This window comes from Tinamus guttatus, unplaced genomic scaffold (genome assembly GCF_059628265.1).
Source record: "Tinamus guttatus ecotype Peru unplaced genomic scaffold, ASM5962826v1 Tinamus_guttatus_pri_ptg000211l, whole genome shotgun sequence".
Lineage (NCBI taxonomy): Eukaryota > Metazoa > Chordata > Aves > Tinamiformes > Tinamidae > Tinamus > Tinamus guttatus.
In genome coordinates, this window is record NW_028288745.1 from 3,237,384 (window position 1) to 3,256,090 (window position 18,707).

An 18,707-nucleotide genomic window follows, 5' to 3' on the forward strand; every position below is an offset into this window, starting at 1 on the left:
AACATTCAGTTATCCCTACATCCAGACATCCAAAATCGAAGTTCTTACTGAAGAGATGATCCCACTTCTGCTTGGGCAAAATGCCCTTTTGGGTGACTAGTCATAATGTGGCAGCAGTTAGCAGATGGTTTCTTAGATAGAATAAATATCATGAACCAAGCTTTTCTTTTCCTCTTTACTTGAATTCTGTACATTTTAAGAACTTTCATCCCCTACAATCACGCCTTACGGGGAAGGCCCTTGTCTTGGCAGCACTGCATACACCTACACTTCCCCTTTTCGCAATACAGACCTCAACAATCTGCTATAAAGCAAATAATATTATTTTCACAGCCTGCTGTGCTGCAGAAATCAATTTCTGCCACTGAAATCAACCATCACTCTTTATAAAGAGTTGTGCCTTCATTCTCTTTAACCTTTCAGAAAGTTTTCTTACCCAAGTTTATATAGAATGAAAAAAAGTCCTCTCCCCCCATGGTGATTCTCCATCTTTTCCAGCTACTCATGTAAAGCAAAAAGTAACTATTTTGATCTCTTAAATTCAGACTTTCACTTTGCCAAGTGCAAGCAGGAACTGATTATGCATGTCTAAACTCTGTCCCTTATTCTGTCCCTTCCACATTATATGCCATCTGTCAATAAACAGTATTTCTCAGAGAAATGGCAAAAAGAAATGATAAGAAAACATAAAAGAGCAAGAATATGACCAAATGGTGCTTATAGTTCAAAAGAAGCTATTATCTTAGACCTATGTTACACATTTATCGAAGTCAAGTATTTGCTACAACTTCAGCAAATGCCACTGTTTGAATAAGTTAGGATTTTTCCAAACAAGAGATGTTTGCTGGGAAATACCAGCTAATGAGAACTGGAATGAGTCCAAGAAAGCCTATCAGTTTCAAAAATGTCTAAAGAAGGCCAGCTCACCTTGAGGGTTGAGAGATTAAAAAGTTCCTTCAAAAAGGACCTGGTCCCACGGGGGCTCCCCAGAGCCAGGCGCCCCGGGGCTTCCAGACTCAGCCCCCGCTGCAGCCCCCTGCTCGCGCTGGTCACGGCTCGGCTCTCAAGCCTGTCACCGGCCTGGCAGCTCAGCACTCCTAGAATGTTTAAGATTCAGAGACATCGTTTATTCTGTGGCTCCAAAGCAAACAGCATAAATCAGGAATCTGAATTGCAACAGTGAGATTAGGCTCTGAGGGTCAATGTGGTTTGTGTTCCTCTTGCTTTTTGTTGTTGTTCAGATACCCATTTCACATGCCATAATTTATACTTTATATAATAGGGCAGATTTTTGTCTCTGCTTTTTGTTTCATCTTACCGCCCTCTAGAGCTTTGAAATGAAATAGAAACTTCTTCTATTCACTACTAAGGAATATTTTAATATAAGTTACTGTTTGTCACTGAGCTAAAGGAAGTTCAATTTTGAGCCCATCTCAGTATCTGTCAATATAACTGCAACTGATTTTTCAACCTGCTTTGCCTGGGAGACTGATGAGGTGTTAGGGATACCTTGGATCCTGTCCTACATCTGACAGTTGCTAAAATAAAAGACACATTTAGGAGATCCCTGTCCAGAGCAGCTCTTATGGGATTTTTCAAAGTCCATGAGGGCTTTTCTCTCCCCACCTGCAGTCCTCAGAAGAGGATCTCCTCATTTGCCACAGCTACCACTGGCCGTTCATTGCCTGCCCTTTTGCTCTTAATACATGTAAGCACCAGAGTCTGTTACTTCTCATCCATGATTCTCAACTATAGCTCAAAGAAAGCACAACACCAGGTGACAGGCAGCTACTTCATAAAAATTGTCAGACCAAGAATCTGCCAGCTTTTTACAATCTCCTACCGTGCATTTTCTCTTTCTTGTCAAGACAACGCTTTGCCAAATTTTATTTTATCAAATATCTTTTTGACATCTCAGACCAAGATGTAAGCTGCTCATCTGCTATGCTAAGCAGGACAGACACCTGTTTCACATATGGAGGATTTATTTTATTAAGCATTCTTTATTCTTATTTAAAAAATACTCCCAGGGAAGAAATACTGTCTTTGGACAGTTACGCTTTCAAGAGAAAATTATTTTTAAAAATTCACAGAAAATATCTGAATAAACTGGGAAAAAAAAAGGCAAACTAAAAGGATTGAACTTAATTTGCTGGTATAATTTTGGTTTATCACAGCAAATTCAATCTTAACTCATGGATGTAGCATTCAGGAATGAAAAATACAATTCTCCCAGACTTTATTAAGTCTCAACAGCCATCAATGAAGTAGTCATTCAAGAAGTCGTTCTTTCTCATCTCCTTTACAAATCAACAACAAGGTCTGTGCCTGGCTGCTATGGAAAGGACAGAGAGGAAACCAGCTATGTCAAACCCTATGTAATGAAGTAACATTATTACTACAAATGACGCTCAAGATTCTGTTTCCTTGATACTATTTGCATAAAAAGGGCAGATAACCTGTCTGTAGTGACACAGATTTTTCACATCTGCCCTAAATCTGCCTCCAGCTTCTTGCTCATATCAGTGCTATATCACCCCATTACCCATCCACTTGCTACTTGTAAAGCAAGCTGAGATTTCATTCCCTTCAGACAAAACACCAAGAAGCCCAAATGCCAAAAAAAAAAAAAAAAAAAAAAAGACAGGGTCATAAGAAGTCATATGCGGAAGAAAAGGGGTTGAAAAAGTGACTGCAAAAGAGGAAAGCTTAAAGCAAGTTCTCAAATCCCCTGGATGGCCAACAGTCTATACATATAATCGTTCATAAAAGTGTTAATAAGATAAAACATAAACTTATCTGTTTTAACATAATCAAAAGGTCTTCTTCTAATTCCAGTATTTCTAGCAGAAGAGCTACTTAGTACCATCTCAATTGACATTAAAATATTATAGTTTGAAAATGTCAATTACGCACTGTTCCAGGCAGAGATTTTCCCTTGTGTTCATGAGTCTGAAAGCTTTCCTTATTGCTGATGCTGCAAACATAATGAATCACTCTTTATATTTTATCTTTTAATAGCACCAATTTCATGACTAGGCAAGGCATTTCAAACCAAATATTGTTTCCTATGTGGAGTTCTCAATTATTCCTTTTTATTTCTGAAATAAATAAAAACTATGGTTACTATGTTGAAGTGAACCATATTTCATGGAATCCAATATATTATCAAATACTTTCATGGGATAGCAACTACCTATATTTAACTCTCATTTGACATATAGTAATAAGCACAAAAACTTAAAATCCAGTGGCCAGTAGGTGGCTAAATTCTGCCATCAGTTATGAATATGCGCTAGCTTCACAAAAATGCAGTTCTATTTCAATTTTTGGTCTTTAGCTGATATTTTGATTTGTGGTGTTTAGCTGATAATTTGTGAGACTTATCACTAACTTAACATTTAAACCTGATATCTTCATTCTACATTACTCAAATGTGGAGCCTTTTCTAAGCACCTTTTCTAATATATCCATCAGAATTAATTATGTGTGGGTCATCATTACTATCTAAGAGCTTTCACACACATTTTCCCCAACCAAATGTCAGCCCTCTCGAATTAAGCTATTGCTGATACTTGTAAAAGGATAATAGAAACAAAATATCCCACATGCAGAAGATTTCTGGAAACAAACCCTCTCTTCCTCATTCCAACAAACAGGCTCATAGTATACTACAGGTAGGAAGACAGCTTAGGAGGTCTTCAGTCCAACAACCCTTCCCAAAGCAGGGTCAGCTGTGGGCTCAACCAGTTTTCTGTAGGGCTTTATCCAGTCAGGTCTTGGAAAGCTGCAGCACAGCCTTCCTGGGCAACCTTGTGTCAGTGCTTGACTATCCTAATGGGGAAAAGGCTCCTTATATCCAGGCTCAACCTTATTTCCACCTACATCCCTTGTCCTTTGTCTCCTACCACGTAGCACTGTGGACAAGTGCTCCAGCCCGCAATCATCTTGGAGGCCTTTTGTTGAACTCACTCCAAATTGTCCATGTCTTTCCTGTACAGAGGGGTGAAAACTCCAGTATCAAAATGCAGTCTAACTTGTGCAGAGCAGAGAGGGACAATCCCTTCCCTCCCTCTCTGGGCTGTGCTCCTGCCTGGGATGCGGTTGGCTGCCCTTGCTCCTGGGGCATGGGGCAGGCCCACGCTCTCCTGTCTGCCCAGACGCCCAGGTCCTTCCAGGAGAGCTGCTCCCAGCTGGTTCCCTGCCGTGGCCAATGCAGGGTGCTACTGCATTGTACTGTATTTCACTGACATCACCTCCTACTCTTTATTTCATTTTAGGATCATCAAACTATTTTAAGAGCTTGGGCAGTTAAAGACTTTGCTCCAAATTGTCCTTTGTATGTCCAAATATTGAAACCTGAGAACAAATTTCATATCAAGTTTGCAGGTAAGTATCATATTTCAGCCATTTAAAGAACTTGCTGATATTTTTGGTCATTTGTTTTTATAAATACGTAAACAAAGTCAGATTCCCTAGAGATATTTACCACTTAAAAACAGTCTTTAAAAAGAGCAAAATATTGTAAAGGACCATGCAATGTACCTATCATAACAATAGTAAAATGTCATGCTTTGTATTAACATCTTATTCATAAGCATTTAAAGGATTACTGTATTAACATGTTGTGTTTTATAGCACATTATATAGAATTGTTTCATATATAGCACATTTTTACTGTATAATTAGAGAGGCAGGTGCTATATCAAGATCAGGTTGCCAAATCCATATCTTTAAACCATTTCTATTGTTTGAATCTTACTATTACCAAGAGCCATATGGAGAGAACAGGTGAGAAAAGGCCCAATGTCATCTATACAATTAACTGAAAAAATAGGCTCATTCCAGTGGTTTTTTTTTTTCCCTAAATGGTTAAAAAAATTATTTACTTTCAAATGTATTTGAAAGAAAAATATCATTTAGTTCTAAATCCAGTAAAATGAGTATCTTAGAAACTAAGAGTAAAAAGCAGAAAATTGTTAAGAAACCCAAACCGCATAAGAACAGGTTACTAGCTTTAATTTGGCACACCATTTTTGGTTTTTTTTTTGGCAGTATGTGGTGGGTAACCACACACACGTTTATATTTATATACATACACACACACACAGATGCAAACACACCCCTATACGCACACACATTTATATGCTCATACAAATACACACATACCTGCTTTTGTGTGAAAACATGCAAACATTTTCCTAAGAACAACATATTTTATCCTTCTTTGAAAAAATATCTCTGTAAGTAGAAGCAAAGCTTTCTGTTTCAATCATAACTTGAAAAATCAGCTTTCTTGAAGTATATTTTGAGAATAAAAGATTGCTGATTCATGCAAAATTCAGAAAACTCAATGGAGAAATATTAGTCTCCTTCATCATCTCAGAATGTGATGAAAAAGCAAATTTCACTGCAGAGCAATTCCAGAGCAGCAGTTAAAGCTGTAATTTTAAAGACTACTGGATTTATCAATAGATTGAAAAGAAGGCAAAAAGCATCAATAACAGTCCCAAAGTCATAAAAGCGTAATTTTAAACTATGATTCGGAATAGCAGGGAATAAGACTCATACTGTGACAAGTATTATCATTTTTTTTTCCTCTCCTCCTTTAAAACAAAAAGCACCAACACAATCTCTTCTCTTTAGCTATGGCAACACTTCCTGATCCGTAACTGTGGTAAATTGTCATTCCTAATTGTCTTATTAATACAACTCCGTTATTCTTAAGGTCTTATCTCTGCAGGAGCTTATACATAACTAGACTTGCTAAAAAGACGTATTTTGATTATACCTCTGTTCTCAGATTATATCTGTATCTCAGATTATATCTGTTCTCATTCTCAATTTGAGAATTTGGACCACATAATAAAACACAAAACAAAATACACCCCAAAACAACAACAACAAAATCTTTTTGTAATCTTCCTTCCACTGAGCTTAACCAAACTACTATCTGACTGTCTTCAGCTAGGGTCTTCAGGGTTTGAGCAGACATTATGTATTCTGAGCTTCATTAGCCTCCTCCAATATTAAATACAGAAGCGTAGTATTGTAGTGTTAAATATTTTTACAACATCTTATATCCCAAAATAATTTTTGAGCCGCTTAGGGTGATCCCTTTCCACATGCTTTGTGTGAAGCAGTATTGTTTCCTTTAATATAGTGCCACTGCACAACAGTTAAGACCAGAGAATTACAGGCTTTTGAACAAAATTAATTAGTCTTACTGGTACAAAACACAGGAAAATTTAAATTAAATTTTAAAATTGGTCAGGTTAGCTACTATATAAACAGCATCATTGGATGCTTACCTGCTGCGGATAGTCAGGCCACTAGTCTGAATCATCAGAACATTTGCTTTCTTAAGAGAGGTCTATTTTGGTTACTAACCTAGTCCAAGTCTGCTTCATTCTGAGATATGCACCCAGTGGAGGCTGCAAACTATAGTTCTGCCCAGAGTCCTTCTAAAGAAAATCTGTTATAAACATATGCAATATTTTTCTAAGTGCTATTCTTATTATTCAAGACTGCTTTACTACTGCCTTAATGCAAAAGCCTTCTTTTAAATTTGATTTTCATTTAAAAAATGACTCTTCTCTTCTGAAGGTTTACTGAACCAATATTTTGCATTTTTATGAACCTGAAATCCTCAGTAGTAAAATTTCTTCATTTTTTTTATGTGCAGGTTTCAATGCTGTAACTGCCAAAAATAAAGTTTCTGAATTTAAGGGGGAAAAAATATTGAGGAAGTTTTCATAACAAAAGTTTAACTTTCCCTGCATTGAAAATGTCTAACACTGTAAACCCAATTTCTCAGCCGATTATGTTATAGTGTTTTAATAACAGGTTGACCAATTGCCCAGATTGCATGAGACAGTCCTCAAATATAGTCCCTTACTGCAGCATTCCGATAAAAATCTCCAGGATGCTATTCAGTCTTAGACTTTCAAAACAGTATATTGGAAAAGTACTTGTTATAATTTATTTCACTCCAGAACACAGGAAGCCAAAGACACACCCCTGCATCCTGTTTTCTCTTCGCCCCTGTTATTACTTCTTACATTAAAATCTAATTCCCTTTATTTAAAATGATAACTTACATTAATGCAGTGGCGCTAGTTCTTTGTGCTTGGATATGACACTGCAATGGAGTCAGAAAAGCACACGTCATAAAGGTTTGCCCCAGCAAATTACTTTGCAAATGAGTATGAAAACACTATAAATATACAGTCACTAAAACAACAACTCTCAGATGGATCAGAAAACAATCACCATTGCTAACAGTCTTGTGTCTTGAGCTGAAATATTATGCTTACTCCTGAGTAATTTCCTATACACGAATGCCCTGACACGCCTGACTATTCTTCCAGTGATACTCAATTTCCTTCACAGGCAGTTGCTGGTGGTTTCCTTATTCTTTTTGCTTTTCTTTCAAACACAGTAGGCTACAAAAGGCCCTCTACTCTTAATGCATCCAACTGGCTGTGCATTTAAGGACAAACATGAAAAGTGAAAATTATCTACATGTTAGCAGTATCTGTTCGTGTAGTACAGATTCTGAAGAAAATTGCATATTTTCTAAATTTTAATTATAACATCTATTCATTTTCTAGTATGAATATATGAATCACTTTTACCTTGAATATTTAGAAATGACATGCAAACAGTTCCAGGAACTGGGGACATATTTCATCATTGTTGATTTATTCTAAATACCCCAATGACTTAGACTGGTGAAATCTGACATAAAAACTATAATACTTTAGTGGAAAGGAGCATTGTCCAGATTCACTGAAATGATTACTGAATGGATGCATGCGATGATTAATATAACCAATTACAGATAAAAATAGGCTAATGGATAGGCAGTTTTCTCTATCTGGTCTGGTAGTAATCATGTTAACTTACAAATAATTAAAGTAAGGTTTCTCAGAATAATTTTGTCAGTTCTAGGATGTTCTTACCACAGAACCAATGCTGCAGGCACAAATCAACACCTTGAGTATGTTTGATTTTCAGGAACATTGCAGAAGTCATAGCTCACTACACTGCGTTCCTACATCTACTTGTGACAGCAACAAATTTTCTCTCAAAATATATTTTTGATAGAAAATATAGTTTCAGAAAATCATAAATTGCATATTGCTTTAGTATAAATGCAAAAGAAATACTTCTTTGTGGGAAAATGACTTGACATTTTTAAGATTCAATTCAAGACAAAGTGCATTTTCCTGTGATAGTTGCGTGGCACACTGAATGGTAACTTGGTGATACTAATACTTGATGTCCCAAGACCTGAGGTTTGGGAAAACTGTCACTTGGCTTCCTCCCTACCCACTTTAGAAGAGAAAGCATCAGATATAGTTGCTCATAGCCCAAACCACAGCTCCAGAATGAAAGTCCCAAGCATAATTTAAAACACAGCGACATTAAAAGGAAGCAATAATCTGTCAAATAGTTGCAAATAGTTGCATCTGTCAAATCCATGCATAATACAACAACTTAACTCCAGATAAGAAGAAACCCATAACAGTATTTCTCCTGTTTCAAATGATACAGAAAAGAAAGAAAACGGAAAGCTTTTATAACATAAAACATTCATTTTTATAATATATAAAAGGCAAATTGTGAGGGAGCCAGACAGTTCATGCAATCAGGCATCCAGCTCATCAAGAAAACAGAGCTCAAAACAATAGCTGGACAAAGAGAAGCGCCTTATTGTGAGTCAGCAAAGTTTTCAAAACATATTTTCAAAATGCATTCATATCTTCTGAGTCAACATCAATATTTACTCGCAGCAGATAAATGAATAATTTAGCACAAAACTATTTTCAGTGAATTCATTTCCAGAAATGGAATGAGAATGGAATAAGCATCACATAAAATGGGACGTATTCTAAGAATAGAGATATGCTTGTTTCTGGAATAAATCAAAATTATTTCCAATTATTTAAGATCATATTGTTCCAAGCAAGAATAGAACATATCCCTAATATATTCAGTTAACATCCAATTCTACTATTCCATAGAAGTGTTGAGTCCTTATCACTACGCAGAGAAATTTGTAGGATTAGATTTCTTAAAACCTAGTTATCCAAGCATGTTTGATAGACTGACATTGACTTAGGGCCTTACAAAGTAGCATATGAAACAACTGATTCCTGTTTTGGAATATACTGAGCCTGGAAGCTGATGTCTCTGTTCACAAATGAATATTTTACATAGCATTTGATTACTTTTTTTTTTTTTTTGAAAAAAAAAAAAAACAAACTCCTGAACAGGAATTTTATTTTATAAAATTTTATTTTATAATCTGAAGACTCTAGTTTTTAAAGAATTAGAACAATAGAGTGACGAAAATTAGGGCATTGAGGAACCTGATGTTCTCAAACTACCACTGAGAATTTCATAAGCTTCAAAATACTTTTGAAAGCAGTAGGATATTTTTATCATCCCCCGTTTGCACATGCATAAATAGCTGTTGAGGGCACACACAGCTCACACAAGGTCAAAGACTACAAAAGAGGTGGAAATAAATTTCAGCATGCCCAGCTTTGTGGCCCCTAATTTAAATACCTGACAAGACAATCTCTGCTTAGTCCCTAAAACATCGGAGATTAAGATGACTATTGTGACACAGCAACTTATTTCCTTGGTGCTATATTTTTTTCTAATACAATAAATTATGTATTATATAGCTACTCAAAAAAAAAACCATGCAAGATAAAACCAGGTATATATTAGATAGTGTAGTATTTATGTTGGATTTAACTCCAAGGTATAATGTGCATTTTTATTTTGTCAACGTTGATTTATTCAGTTTCATTTATATATATTTAGATCATCAGCATGTACCTTTCAGTTCAATACAGAAGCTGAAACAGCAGATGAGTAAATAATTGATTTCTATATTTTGTTCATTTTTTTTCTTCCAAGTATCATATATATTATTTTATAAACAAAGTAAAGCGAAGGTATTTTTCAAAACCCCATAAAAAGTCAAAACCACAAAGATTTCTTACTCATTCAATTTTAGGAAGTCGGAATTCATTTTCATAAACCTCTGCTATCTGACTAATGTTCACAGAATACAGATATTCTATCCAGCAGCAGACTATGCCTCAAAACTCTTGTTTTGAATTCAAATAGAGCCTTTTCAGATTTATTAATGGCACACGGTCAACTAAAAAAATGCATTTCTGTCTGAAAACTTTCTGCAGCTAATACTTAATTGTCATAACTGAAATATATTTAGGGGAAGAAAAATCTAAGATTGTTCTGCATTTGACAGCCTCTTCATATAACTAAATTCATTCTTTCTCTGTAACATTTAAGTAGGCCCCAATCTTCAGAAAATGGGAGAATTAATGTCTTTTTTCAAGGGCTGATGATTCTGCTGTTCAAAAGCCTTTACAAATTTCAAAAGAAGAATAGAGAAAGCATACAAAATATGCACCCACTTTTGTGTTCAGTAGGAGGCATGCAAATAGTATGGGACTATAGCCTGGCTAGAGTGACCTACTTACAGGAGTAAGGTAGTTCTAAGAACTTGAATGATGTATTTGTGCATAAGTATCATGAATAAACCCCAAATCCACACAGAAAAAACCCTCTTCGGATGCAGCATATCTTTACAACCTTTGAAAACCTTCTTTATGACTTTGAGTTCCTACATTGATGGGAAATTAATTAAATTTTAAGTTTGCACTTATCCTTTCTTAAATTTGCTTTAAAATTGCCAGGTATACTTTAATGACATTGAAGAGTAACTTTATTTTCCTTTTCATGCTGTCACCAACAAGAACTGTATTTTAAGTGTAAGTCATCTAAGCTGAATAATACTTCATCCTATACTGTAAGAATGTGCAGAAGTGTTTTGAAGTATAAGCCAATGCAGGAGACTAAATCTACTAATTCTGTTGCTTTCTCTTCTCACTTCCTTCCCACTAAGTACCATTAAAGCCCAGAAGAAATATGTATCTCTATAGTCCTGTTCCATCATAGGAAGTACTGTTCTGCAGAAATACTGTTCTGCAAGTGTGTCGTATATGAAAGCCAGACAGGGACTAGGATAAAAGCAACAGTAAGCTGTTAAAAAAACGAAAGAGTAAAATCTAAACCCCACTTGCCTAGATGAGGAGGCAGCAGCAGTTTCCGGAGGAGATGCTCAAATCCACACCATACGCTCAAGCGCAGTGCAGACATCGCGGAGCTGCTGCCAAATCACCCATCTGCAAGGAGCACAGCGTGCCGAGCTGGCCCAGCACTTCCGCCGCCACCCTCGGGATGCGACTGCTGAGGGACAGCACCATCCCTCTGGGCAATGCTTCATGTCTCTGTTCCAGCTCCTGCAAAGCCACAGAAGGTGCAAGGGATCCAGACTGGGTTATATTACACAGGCTACTCCTATCATTAGTGCAGCCAGAGTGCATGCAGGATTCATAGAGTCATTTCATGCTCTTCACTTGTAGCTGCAAGCCAAAGTAGGCACTGGATGGAAAATTAACTCTAATTAATGAAATCTAAGCGGTAACACAGATGCACAGATGGGTCAAATCATAAGCAGCTACACCCCAAGTGGAAGAGGGAGATCCAGAGGAAAATTCTCATTGTATCTTTTTTTTTAAACAGGAGATTTTTTTTGTATCTTTTTTTTTTATTAGGAAAGGAAGTAACTATTGACTGTTTCTATTTGACAATGGTAATTTTTTTGTAAGAATATTTGTATCTCCTTTTTTTTTTTTCCCTTACAGATCATGTTGTGTGTGAAGAGGAGTTCAAATATGCAATGCTAGCTCTAAACTGTATATGTCCAGCTACTTCCACATTAATCACACTGCTGGTTCACACATCAAGGGGACAGTAAGTACATAATACCATAAAAGCCTTTGCAAAAGTTATAGCTGATATCTTTTGGAAAATAGCTTACCTTGAGCTACCAGACAACCACTACATTTTTTTAAAAGAAACTGGAATAGAAGTGTCAAGATGTTTTACTTGAGATACTATAATTTCAAGGAGAACCCTCCCAATTATTTAATGACTAACTTTGTCCTATTGTGCCAATAGCACAATGTAAAATGTGAGAAATCTGTACTTCCAGTTCAGTAGATGGAATTGTAGATATTTCACACAGCTCTACTTAAGAACACCAATAAAAATGAAAAAGACTATTCTAGAATATTTGATTTTACACAAACATCAAAATCCTTTTAACTGAGACTAAGATTTTTTTTCTGATAACATATAAAATAGAATTTTCTATTCAGTGCATATATATTAAAAAGGAAGCAAATATAAATATGAAGAGAGGGTTTAACACAGTGGCCATACAGAGTTTAACACTGTAGGCAGATTACAGTGTCTCTACAGACTTCCCTATCTCTATAGGCAAATCCCACCTAGTACAATCTGTCATACTACATTCTTGGAATAATAAGGTATTCACACTGAGGCAGCCCTGACAGGGAGATGTTAAAGAGTAAGTGTATCTGTAGACGTAGAATACATGAATACAGACAGTACGTTTGAAATTCTAGTAAAAATACATATGTTTTATTGTAGTAACCATGAGCCCAGGAATACCTTGACATTTACAAACAGACTTAGTTAACCTTTTACGTGGCATTTGCAATATTCCCCTGTGTCCTGGACAGGGAACACCAAAATTATTGCTAGAACTTTTACTACTGAGAACAGCAAATGTCAAGATTTTAATGGCACTCTCTGTACTACAGTCTGTTAATAAGGTGACAACAAAAGCATTTCCATATATTCATTGAATACCTGCCTTTCATTACATGGCATGTACCGAATTGAAAGCCCTTTATCATTATCCCATATTATAAGTACATTAAAGATTAGTATGAAAGTGATTCTGTTTTTTGCCATACTAAGGTACTTCAGCACTTCAATTCTAACTTTGCCATATTGATCATGTATACAAATTATATATATGAAGTAGCTTATATTTTAATGGAATTGAAGAGTTCAGTGACAACTCATAGATTAAAAAATTGTCCACAAATTTTACAAACGACGTGCCAGCTATTATATCTAGAGTTATGGATAGGGATTCTATAATAGATTTTTGTTAACAAATAGTTTGACACTCTGATAAATGCAAATTCATTTCTGATCATCATGAAGATAAGTGCACTGGGAAATTGCTAGAAAGTGAAGGCAATAAATAGCACCAGAATACAACAAAAATCACAATTATGTATTATCCTAATTAAAAGGATTCTTCCATAAACAGAAAGAAACAAATATATATAAATTAAAAACATTTATCTTCCGGAACTAATAATGTGAGGAGATTGGGAAGTATGCTCATTTTCTAAGTTTGCTTAGATCCAGTCATCATTAAGGAGAGGTTTTTCTGCTATTTATGTGTTTTTTATATTATTTTCATATTAAACAGGTTATATATAAATAATCTCATTGTCTTTGAGTGGTTTAGAGAATCCAAGACTTCAGTTTTTAAGATAGCAAAATTTTACCTTTAATTGCAATCATAATTTCATTATTGATCTTAATTACTAATTGTCATACTTATCATTAAACATTTAAAATCTAGTAATAGAGTGCCATTAGGGCTTGGTTATTACAATGCTGTTAAAAAATATTGGAAGAATATTGGGAGCACTGGAAGAATGCTATTACAAAATATTGGAAGAAAGTAACATTTCTGACTTCATGTGATCCTTGCAGAACAGCACCATGGGAAACTTTTAAACAACTAACTGGAACCAAGCAGACTTTAAACAGGTAAACATTTGATTTTAAAGGGAAAAGTGAAATACAGAAAAAGTTCTTTTAGTTTCCGTTTTTTTAATTCTATACCTAATGCATTCCTATTAATACTATCACAATAAAAATAGCTAGCTTATTTCCATTAATTTTAAAACAAAATATTTTTACATTAAGGGAGGAGAAAAAATAGTAAATTGAAGAAAAGCACAACCTGATTCCAGAAACTGAAAATGTGTAAAAGAATACAGAGGAGCAGAGGCTGGCATTAATAGAAATGCTAGCTCCAGGAGGCAAAACAGAGAGCACATTTTTCAGCTTTATGTGAGATCTATTGACCCTTTATATCCCATAAGGTTCTTGTAACAGAAAACTATTTCTACATGAAACTTAGTAAAGGTAGACGTTCAAAAAGGCCCCAATCTGCCTGTTTTGATGTTCCTAAAGTTTTGTGACACTTTCATTGAGACTCCATGTAGGTAAAGAAATTAGCTGCATACAGTAACAGATCAGGAGAATCTCAATGGGATTAAAGTAATGATTTCTTGTCTTACACTAGAGAAAAAAAGACATTTACTTTTTGTAGTGTACAAGGCACAGTAACTAAAAGCATCCTTTAGGATTAGGGTAAATACTGATGATAGGAAACTAGCAAGCAATGTGGAAAAATCTTTCTTACCATTAATGTAATCTAAGCCAAATGGGCCTTTTCTATATAAACTGCCTACAAGCAGTCAAAGAGCATCTAGACTGGGCTTTTACAAAGAGTAAGCACACACTGTTGGAATTGCAAAGAATCTACTTATTATCATGTGATTTTTAACTAATTCAGCCATATTTCTTCTGATATTGAAGTACGTAATCTTAAAATGTCTATTACTTAGCAAAAAATGCTCTTTAATGCATTAAAATAAATCTCTGCACTTCAATATTACTAAGCTTTGATCTCAAATATTTCTTTCAGCACAGTGGACCTTTCTACTAGGCATTTGTAGCTTCTATTGCCTTGAGAAACTGCTCTGTTTAATGAGAATTTTACATAAAATTTTAAATTATTCTCTTTATCTGTACATGTTTCAGGGAGGGGCAGCAATCAGCAGAACAATGGCAGAAAATGTATGGCAGATGCTCGGGTAATGAAGTGTATCATATTAACCTGGAAGAAAGTACATTTTTTGCTGAGTACGAAGGGAAAAGTTTCACGTATGCTTCTTTCCATGCACATAAAAAGTATGTTTATTTTCTTTACACAAAGATTAAAAGATCAAACAAATAATTATTTGCTCTTGCAACATAGCTCTCCAATTGAAACTGCAATATTACACAGTACTCTTTGTCTGGGTTTAAGTATTTGGCCACAGAGATATTTCATGGATATTCTTCTCTAACCTACATCTGGTCAGGTAAAATCTTATGCTGATTCTATATAACTCAGAGAAGAGAATATAAAGGATATATAGGATAAATTAGACAACAAAAAAAGACCCATACATTAGAAACAGAATATATTAAAACAGCAGGTCTTTTCTAATTTTTGATATAGGAGTCAGATGGAAAACTGGCATGCTCCACTGCACGCTCATTTCCTGCAAAATGTTCAGTTGTGAGGTTGTACATTCTATAGCCTAGCGATTGTTCAAAATAAAAACAATTTCTTCTGTTAGAGTGAACCTTAAGAATGTTAACATATCTTCCTTATTTAGGTCATGCAGAGCTTACTCATTGCTGCTGTCAGTGAACATACAAGCTAAACATAAATCTTGCATATTCATATATAGGTAACAAAATGAACCTATACCAAACCCAGAACACTGAATTCTTTTTCTCATATTTGATAAGGAATTAAAGCAATAAAATCATCTCACTTATTTCCTATCATTGACCAAGTAGATTTTAAATTGAATATCAAAAATAAATTCTGAAAATGGTTTCCATTACATATGAATAATAGAATACTTTATCACGATGAATACTTTCTCATGTCATATATCCATTCTTCTATTAATATATTCTCAGAAGAGAACATTCAGCTGATACAAGAAATTAACTAGAACAGGAGTAGAATCAGTAGAAGATCATTATAAGGATTAAGAAAAATATTGGACTGAATTGTCTAGGGATTCATCACTCTGTAAAAACAGTGTTTGATCAGAAGTGGCCTATTTAGGAGATAACGTTTTTTGAAACACATTTGTCATCCAGAACTCCGCAAATATTAAAAATCTGCAAAATATAAAAATAAATGGAGGTTACTTTTGACCCTGGAAATTTGAGTATATACAGAACTATGCTTAATGAACTATGCCTTTCCTTTTTTAATTAAGGTTTGGAGTCTGTCTGATTGGTGTTAGAAAGGAAGATAACAAAAACATTTTGCTGAATCCAGGTCCTCGATACATCATGAGTTCTACAGATACATGCTTTTACATAAATATCACTAAGGAAGAGAATTCTGCTTTTAAGAAGCAAGAAAAGAACAGAAAAAAACACGAATCAAAACTATCTTATCATGGGACTTCTAGGTTGCCCGTACACAGTATAATAGCCAGCATGGGTAAGTTTAAAAAAAAAAAAAAAAAAAAAAAAAAAAGAAGCCAATACATGCCAAGATAATCAAGATGAATTCTAAGACGTATGGTGTAAAAATGCAGTGAACATTAACAAGAAAAAAAACTATGAAAAAAAACTATTAACAATCAGAAGTCAGAAACAACATAAAAATGCAACTGCAGGTTGCTTCTTCGGGTGCAGTTTAATCATTTGTTATAGTATTATATAGTAATCAAAATAACCTGCAGTTTTTCCCTTCAATCTTTGGCTGCAGATGCAGACAATCCTCACTAAATACGGGCATCTCATTCACGTGTTTTGTCAACCCCACTGAGAGAGTGTTTTCCACCTTCCTCAGGGACGGTGGCTATCGATTTGCAAGACACGGGGTGCCGACCTTCCAGCGGCCCCACGCTAGCGCTTCCTTCCGAGGCCGGCAAGGAGGGCAGGCGGCCCAGTATCGCCCCTGTCCTGGAGGTCGCGGACTCATCCTCCCTTCAGACATGTGACCTGCTAAGTGACCAGTCAGAAGATGAAACTACCCCATCAGACGACGAAGTCTCTGCAGGCTTGGAGTATGTATACTTCATTATAACATTATCTGAAAAGCTAGTATTATTTTTCATAGGAATGGAAATAAAACACCTTTTGATTAGGGACGGTCACCTTATCTTTTGGATGTACAGCTTGATCCAAGCAGTGGTAGCCAGCAGGACACCTAAAGGCCAGTTGCAGAATAATTTTTGTTCAAGAAATGCTATTATCTGTTAACTGAGTGCTGTTATGACTGTTTCAAAATGAGAAAAACAAATTAATTTCTCCATTTACTGGAGATTTGCTACACTTAGGACCTAATTGTATATTGCCATTTATTCTATAGGATAGATGCATGACATTTTTCTTATGTTTGTTGTATGGATGAGACTAGACTAATTTGTAAACAGATAAATACTTCTGCCCTCAGAATGCAACGATAATCAGTTTACCCTTCAACAGCCTTGCTGAATACCTAGGAGGAGGCACCCGCATTCAAAATATTGGAACAACAAAAAGAAAGAAAACTGTATGAGACAAAAATTTTTGCTTCTAATTTACAAAGTTTGTTCATGTGCTACTGAAAGTAATGATACACTACTCTGATGAAACAGAACAGTCAGTCCTGTGACTCTCATACACATGAACAATTATGTTTATTGGGATTACTGTTAAAACTGAGATGCACGACAAAGGCTGTGGCTCACCTAGCACCCTTTTCCATCTCCAATAGTGGCAAATATGAGAAACCTCAGGGAAGATCATAAAACTCCAGTAAAAGAAGTAATAGAGTTAATTATCCTCAATTTTCAAATGGAAATACCAGGATTTATAAGGTCTGCTATTCCCTGTCCCCCCTCCGCAGTAGCTGTGGATATTCTGATTGTGCATGTGCACCTGAAAAACTCCTACTACAAGTCTCATCGGCATCGCACCAACAAGAGGATTTGGCTTTTTTGGAAAATATAAGAGAGCCAGGGCTATTTAAAAAATATTCTAACCATGTTGAAAATATATTATTAGGAGAAGAAAAATAAAAAAAGAAGTTACTTGAGATTAACATTTGCTCATTATTTCACTTACTTTTCATTAGTTTTTGAAAGGAAAATGGAGGAAGTGGAAAAATATAAGGTCCACTATTTTTCTTTCTTGTATTCCTTTTTTTTCCTTTTCTAGAAGGTTCCAGCATAAATGTTCAAAAAGCTACATTTTACATTAGGCTATTTCCAAGATGCACATATGCAAAATAAGTAAAATTAAAAAATCAAAATTCCTTTGGTAATCCAAAAACGTTATAGCTGCCAGCAATTTTTATAGAATTACCCTAAGATATGAAATGCATATTTTTTTGATCCTAATTAAGAATATGTTTCATGTGCTTGGCTGTTAGTTTAAGTAACTACCAATGTCCGTCATAGGTACAACCCCCCTGCCATAAAATATTTGATTGGTCTGTTGTGTTTTAGCAATCGCCTTGAAACTCGAAAACTCTTGTTCTATTCTCCTAGGTATGCCAAAGGATATCCTCCTTACTCTCCTTATATTGGAAGTTCCCCTACATTTTGCCATCTTCTTCATGAAAAAGTGCCCTTCTGCTGTTTAAGACTAGATAAGGTAAATCGAGTTGTTGTTACAGAATAAAACTGTATTTACGTTTGTCTCTTAAATGCAGCAAAGTTTGATTCTAGTTTCTACTTAGAGATAAGATTAGTTTAGCAACTGCTAAGTTATCTTTCTCACCCTTTTCATCATCAGAAAAACATTTGTATAGCTGTAAAATCATCTCAAGTTTTATTTTTCACTGTAAAGTTCTTCACTGTCATACCTACATATCCTTATCTGTAATCCACTCAACTTGTTTCCTATTCTGA

The 18,707-nt window shown here is 35.2% G+C and overlaps 1 protein-coding gene across 2 annotated transcripts in view; it reads left to right on the top strand.

Moving 5' to 3' along the window:
• The window catches only part of KCNT2 (potassium sodium-activated channel subfamily T member 2), a 123,372-nt gene that overhangs the window by 79,561 nt on the left and 25,104 nt on the right, over positions 1–18,707 (top strand). For both annotated transcript variants that reach the window (XM_088524392.1, XM_088524393.1), the window contains exons 14-20: positions 4,281–4,389; positions 11,754–11,862; positions 13,714–13,770; positions 14,833–14,982; positions 16,077–16,306; positions 16,661–16,877; positions 18,345–18,450. In XM_088524392.1, coding sequence (XP_088380518.1) covers positions 4,281–4,389; positions 11,754–11,862; positions 13,714–13,770; positions 14,833–14,982; positions 16,077–16,306; positions 16,661–16,877; positions 18,345–18,450 — 978 coding nt within the window. The remainder of the gene's footprint in view (positions 1–4,280; positions 4,390–11,753; positions 11,863–13,713; positions 13,771–14,832; positions 14,983–16,076; positions 16,307–16,660; positions 16,878–18,344; positions 18,451–18,707) is intronic.